This window comes from Carex rostrata, chromosome 18 (assembly GCF_964058835.1).
Source record: "Carex rostrata chromosome 18, lpCarRost1.2, whole genome shotgun sequence".
Classification (NCBI taxonomy): Eukaryota; Viridiplantae; Streptophyta; class Magnoliopsida; order Poales; family Cyperaceae; genus Carex; species Carex rostrata.
In genome coordinates this window covers 3,945,119-3,952,378 of record NC_135935.1, presented here as the reverse complement: position 1 = coordinate 3,952,378, position 7,260 = coordinate 3,945,119, and the positions used below count along the sequence as shown (strand labels likewise).

Here is a 7,260-nt window from a genome sequence, read left to right as displayed (position 1 = left end):
ATTATTAATATCTAAGTACTGAAAGTATTTATATCTATGCATTGAAGTATTTATTCCTATGAAGTCAACTATTTTTGTTAGAGAAAGTTCAAGGGCGGAACTAGAAAATAGAGATTGGGGAGGCTGAAAATTGAAATATATTGTAATTTCATTTTATAACGGGAGCTAAAAGGTATTAATGCATATAAAATTTACAATATCTAATGGACCAAACAATCCAAACTATAAAATTTCAATTTATGGGGATGGCTTAGCAACCTTTACCCATCATTGTATTCCGCCACTGTAAAGGTTAACGCGAGAATGAGTGCAGAAATTATAATAGGGAAACTATATAATTAGTGGGAACCATAGAGAAATGATGATGTTGGAATTTTAGAATAATAATTAGTTGAGACTATGTAATTAGTGGGGACCATAATACATTGTTTCTCTAAATGCGGATACTGTAGGTCAGATACTGTAGCACGGGTACTAAAATAATTATTCTATAATTTAATACTTCATCAAAGACTACTAAATAACTTCCAATTTCAAGGTGTTTGATAACGATAAAACTAGCATCTAATTTCATCATTTTTGTGCAAAATATACGTCTAATATAAACATATATCTATCATATGATGTCAAAATCAACAGTTTTGGATAATTATTAAAAATTTCAAATTAACTCATAAATAAAAAATATATATTTCTTGTAATTATTAAATGAGAAAATTATGTATATGTCTATCAAAATTTCTCATGTTAGTTATTTCCCTATCAATATGTTAAAGTTCGCTAACCTGATAAATATCTCTATCCTATAGTACTCAATTGAAATTATTAATGTGATATTAATTAAAAGAAAAGTACCTATTGTGCAGCAAATAGGACTTTTTCTTTCTTCCTTTTAAGAATTTTATGAAGGGTATAATATTCATTGTTCTTGTTAATGACTTAATTCACATGAATGATACCTGTACTGTACATTTATAAAAACAGTCAGTATGCGCGTATAGGAGTTGGGTACAGTGCTTCGAGATTCGGCCCAATTTACCCCACTCAACGGAACATCCGGAGGACAAATCGGATGCATTATTTCTTGCTTTCTTAAATGTATTTTCATTTTTTCTAAATTATGGGTTAAGAGTCAAGTCATTTTCAAACTTCTGCGTATATCTGAAGCGAATTTTAAAAAAATTCATAATGACTATGTCACTCTCATAAATATAATCTAAATTTTCTGATTATTTCTCCTAAATCTGCTCCCCCATTTTTCAATACATAATGTATTCCGGCACTTGTATTTATTAAAACAAGATAGGCACTCAAGAAATATATTCCAAAACATACAAGATAGGAGTTCAGGATGACTATGGCACTTAAGAAAGAAATATATTCCAGAACATATATAGTTAACTTTGTGTTTTCACATTACAAAAACTTGCACATACTTCTAGTGTGCAGAGAGGAATATATTTCTTGAGTGCCAATCTTGTATTTTTTTTTTTTTAATATGTTCAGTATTTATTTTGTTTTAATAAATTTGTTGTATATATGAATTACGTTTTTAACATTAAACTTTACTTTAAGAAAAATATTATTCTTATAGACGTTTGATTATTATTTTTCAAAATTTTAAATAGTTCTCTTAATATTTATATATTTATAATTCTCAAATCATTTATAGTGATGATATAGAATTGCAAATTATGATTCCCAAATATGTCTAGGTGATGATATCGAATTGCAATGATGGTCAATATATTTTTTTTAAATCCTGATAGTGGCTAACAGGTTCGATGGTCAATAAAACTAAAACTTGTATACAATCTCCAAACATGTCTTGTAACTCTATAAATATTACAAAAAAAATACTAAATATTAAAAGAAAGTATCTAATGTTAACAATTTTTTTAATAAAAATAATTATTTGATGTTAAAAGTATACAATCACATGATCAACATTTTGAGTTAAACTCAAAACATTTTCCTATTTCTTTCTCAAAAAGAAGAGGCTTAGGGTATTTAACTGTTATCATATATTCATATATACATAAAACACGAGCAGCACCACAATAATCTCTTTACAGAAAGCCAAATCACCTTAAATTACTTCTGTATATATCGTAAGCAAAGTATATGATACACAAGCCCTGCTATCGAAAAGATAACATATCACATGAACAACAAAGAATGGGAACAAATATGAATACTCTCCAAAGAAAAAAAATTGTCAACTAAAAATCTGCATGTCGCAAACGAAAATAATACCCAAATGCTAATTCACAGAGGTGCATACTCGTCGGATCTCTCCATTGCTACCAGTCTTCACACCGATCCGACCAAGCTTTGTCATTGCAGACACAAACGATTCGAAAAAGGCTGTCTGATTAGATGCAAACCAGTTCACCGTCGCTCTGGACCTCTTGTCGCTGAACAAAATCTGGTCTGAGGCCAGAATACCTTTCAACCCTTGCAAATTCTGATAGTACGCATTGTCGAACTTGAACGGGGTTTGGTTGTCAAGCATAGTGACTGCTGATGGGCTAAAATTGATCGGGCATGTCTTGCGCAACTGCCGTAAGAACCAGAGGTTCATTGGTGGATTCCAATTTGCCTTTGACCGTGGTGCCTGCTTGAATGTGTAGATACGTCGGATGAACTTGTCACAGTGGGTTACTCCAATAGTGTGCGCGCCTAAACATCAAGGAAATATATATTAGATAATTTGTTTACAAAATAATGCTGATGGCTCAAGAAGAATGGGAATCTAAATACTAAATTACTATTTTGGTACATAAATTGAAAGCCTTTCTTAGGTCTAGCTCTTGTGTTTAATAAATTGGGGAATACTATTATAGAGGTATGGGTCAACATGCTACATAAGCGAGTATTACAGGCCATGACATAATAAGACAATTTACAGTACAGTTGAGGCTAATTTTCCAATTAATTGGAGGATCGACCGACAAACACACAACTGGTTTTAATTCAAACCAGTCAACCTTTTTTGCTTAGCATCCGCCTCAGACAGGTAGATAATTGACGCATTAATGATCTATTTTCTATAAGCTACAGACATTTGGGACCCAAAAATACCCGAACAGTTCAAACATGGCAATCATGTTAGCGATTAATGGAGAGATTCAAAATATATAAGCTACAGACACCAAAGTTTTATAGCATGCGAATTATTACATTGACTAATGATTAAATCAAAGAAAATTACATGCATTCAGGAATTAATTAAAGGGTGGCAATGGTGTACCAGAAAGAGCGATCATGTCGGTCTGACTGAGCCCATTTGCAAAGAACAAGGAGTTGAGCTGATCCAAATTGAAAGCTGGGCCAGGCAGGCTGTACTTCACTATGGCCCGTGTTGACACCTTCCCATCGAGCCGGCCGAGCTCAACCGGGTAAGACGGTCCTCCAGTCTGCCGATTTGAAACATAAATATTGTGAGAACTGAAGTGCACCAATACCAAAATATCTAAACCATCAAAACATCATATGATGTATAAGAATATCTCCATGATGATTAAGTAAAATATTTCATGTGGTTTAAGTTTCCAGAGTATGTTCAGTTCACTAATGGAGTTTGCAAAATGATGATAGTTGTAAAAATGGTATTGAGAGCAACAAAGACAGAGACAGTACTGTACTTAATTAACAACCATGTAATATTTTTTTTACCTTAATTTGAGCTTATAATATTCAAACTAATAGCGTAAAAGAATTTGGAAAACGCTTCAATCCAAAAGAATTATCTAGAGCTCTAGCTTTGTAGAAAACTAGAATAATCCAAAGATTGCAATCTAACAGCAGAGCTAGAGCAGCACAATTAATGCATACCTATCAGTCTATAACCGGTCCAGCTAAGGCTCGATATTATTTGTTGCAACTCTTTTCTTAATTAATTTTTATTTCGTTTTGTTGAAAAGAAAGGTCCGTGAGGCCAGCTACATTCTTGCTGTATCCTTTGACAATTGTGGGCGGTACAAAAGGCGGCTCATTTCCTCTCCTTTCAAATATTAAACAGAGGTGTAATTATGGGTTTTATGGGCAAGTTATATAGTTCAAATTTATAGTCTTCGTGTATCGTCACATTGTTGAATCTTTCATTAAAAGTTCAACATTTGTTAGTCAAAATTTTTTTTTTTTTTTTTTTGGCGTCAAAAGTATTTAGTGCCAAATTGTCTCCAACGTACCAGCTTTTATTTTATACGGAAGTAACTAATTAACAAGACATATATTATCTTCTTCTAACTTTAGCATGTTCTCTTCTGCATGAATTTCCTTTTTAATTATTATAATTCTCACAGATTATATCTTGTTTTGTGTTAATTTAATATACTATAGTCGTAATAATTCCTTCTGCCCAATAAAATTTCTCTCTAATGAACTCCATTTATTCTACAATTCAAAAAAAAAATCTCATTTGACCTTGTTAAATTCGTCAAAATGATAACTTTTTCTCACACAAAATTAATAAATATGTAGACCGTAGACGTACTAATTTTACTGGAGGTATAGATGATCGATGACATTAATTAAGTATTCAATTGGGCACTGGAAATCTCCGTTTATGACAAAATGGAGAAACAAATGATTAAAAAGGTCAGCCGAAAAGAGACTAGACTGTTGACGCGTATACAACGAATGGGGTCGAACCCCGTTATTAGCTGTCAAATTAGATATCAAAAATAGTACAAGTTCCAACAACTAGGTCCAAACTCGCACACTTCCACATGCGAATGTCACGAGTTACCAATTAAAATAATTTTTTGAATCAAAAATATTTTCTAGTTTATAATCGCATGAACCGTTAATACTTAATAGATATATATGGCACATGCATCCATGCAAATCTTAATCATAATCTAAATTTTTAATAAACATAGCTCCAACTCTCCAAGTAATAAATTCACAAAAAGCAAAGTGCCAAAGTGGATTAGGTAAAAAGGACACCTTGGACCAGTGAAACCAGTAATAGATTAAGAGCTATATGTCAGTGCATGCAGTTCAATATGTATTTTAAAGAATTAAGGTGTACTCACAAGTGAAACCACATCTCTAGCAGCCATGGCCAGAATATCAGCACAGGAGACCTTGTTGGTACACTGTGAGTTGCTGTCAATGGCCGCCTTGATCTTGTTTATCAGGTCCAGTGCATCTGCCGAGAGCGTCACGTCGGCACCTGCATTGTGTTCATCATCTCCGTTCGCCGCTGATAACAGTACCGACGCATCACAGCCCTTCACACCATTAAAAAAATTATAAATTTTAATTAATTTGATGCATGTTTTTTCACACAATCAAACTTTTAGTGTATGATAAATTGGTGTCAACTCTTTTGGATCCTCCCTCATGAAAATTATTTGGGACCCAAAAAATGAACAAAAGAAACATACTGGTAGCTATAAATACACAAATAATGTTACAATTGAAACAATACCCTGACAAAACAGTCATGGAAGAACATGCGCAGAGTACCGGCTGCCGCTGCGAAGCTGGATTTCAGTTTTTGTGACACAGTTGAGCTTACAATCGACTCGACATTCGGGCATGTATTGGCATAGTAATTCTGTCTCAACTGTGCAGTTGCTAGGTTCGGTGCTAAAACTAGGAATAAAACAGCTGAGAAGACAAAGATTAATTGGGCCTTCTCCATTTGTGCTTTCTCTTTCTCTCACTCTGTATCTTGCTCTCTTTGTGAGGGCAAGTGAATGTTTATATAATGGGAAAAGAAAGGGAATATAATTTGTAGAGAGGGCTACGGAGGGTAAAAGAAAGAATAAGAGTGGTCCTACAAGACTCCAATGTAACCCAACCTGGAAAAATGAGGCCATTGGAAGCGGCTTGGAGGGTTCTAATAGAAAATTAATGTGCTTTTGGGTGTATGTACACAGGACAGTGTGCCGAGTGTCGCACCTCACAGGGGGGAGAGGTATCCAAATTTTAAAAGGTGTATTTACCTGTGCTGCCTTGGACTTTCCCATAAATCTTTCAAATAAATATTTTAAAAATAATCACTTAAAAACAAAATTGATAGAATTTAAAGATAAGGAAAATTAGTTCGTACAGAAACGAATATATGCATGCCGATTTAAAATTTCAGTCGGACTCTAAAGAGATCGTAAATTCAAATTCGGTTGCAGATTTGTATGAATATTTAAATATCATTTCTCTTGTAAAAAAAATCAGTCGGACTTTCAAAATCCCGTACTAAATAAAATTCAATGTTGATCAATATTTCCAGTTTAATTTAAATATCGAACTCAAATGACTCGAGTTTAATTAACACAACTTCGATCAACTCGTTGTAATAGCTCTATTTTTTTTTTGTAATTTCATCTGCTTTTATTTTTTAATAATATTTTTTTAATTTATATGTCAAAATAAAATTGTTATATGCGATATGTATTATTTTATCTACCTACACATAGAAAATTAATATTTGTTTATTTATTTTTATATAAATCAATAAGTTGAAAAATCAAAATTCACAATTTATTCATATTAATATATTTTTACAAACTCTACTACCAATCAAAACAAAGTCAAAATGTGTAATCTTTTACCTGCACACAAAAATAACGTAGATAAAAAATAACAATTTTATCATGACATTTGAATTTTGAATTTAAATATTAAATTATTAATGTTTAGAAAATAGAAACATAATATAACCATCAAAAATTGGATCCTGATCCTATATATATATAATAAGAAAAGAGCTTTTGTTTGGGCATGGATGTAAAATTCAGTGTGGAAAAGATGTGATAAAAAATTGAGGATAATTGCACGGATTAATTAATTTGGCTCGCAGTCGCTCTCCGGCTCTCCCTCTTCCCTGGTTAAACAGCTAACGAGCATTAACAGCAAAAAGGGAAAGAAAAAAAATGCCTAATTAAACAAAATTCTCCAACTTCCCTGAACCTCACTTGATTAGATATTTGATGGGAAAAGCTTTCTACCATATATAGCGCAATAATAGCACTAAATCTAAGGGACTATGAGTCTATGACACTAGTTCAAATGTTAGCCTAGAACGATAAATGAAAAAAAAAAAAATTAATTCCGTCACCACTCCAGTCCTTTCGGTCTTTCCTCTCTATTACTCCGAAAAAGTTGTTAAATTTTTCACAGAAGGGAAAAAATATACTCCGAAAAAGATGTTGATTTTTGTTTTTGCTAATTTCGGGTTTAAAAAACAAACTTTTCTCTTAATATGGAGAAGTTTTCAATGACATGAATAAATAATTTTGCAGACTT

At 32.4% G+C, this 7,260-nt stretch overlaps 1 protein-coding gene across 1 annotated transcript; it reads right to left on the bottom strand.

Annotated features, from left to right (window-relative positions):
- Window positions 1-2,068: 2,068 nt before the first annotated feature.
- Window positions 2,069-5,832, bottom strand: LOC144569685 (peroxidase 45-like). Its single transcript, XM_078320137.1, has 4 exons — window positions 5,441-5,832; window positions 5,043-5,240; window positions 3,254-3,419; window positions 2,069-2,682 (listed from the first exon to the last, which is right to left on the bottom strand). Exons 1-4 carry the CDS (start codon window positions 5,654-5,656, stop codon window positions 2,264-2,266), a joined length of 999 nt encoding a protein of 332 aa, XP_078176263.1. The 5' UTR covers window positions 5,657-5,832; the 3' UTR covers window positions 2,069-2,263.
- Between the last annotated feature and the right edge of the window lie 1,428 nt (window positions 5,833-7,260).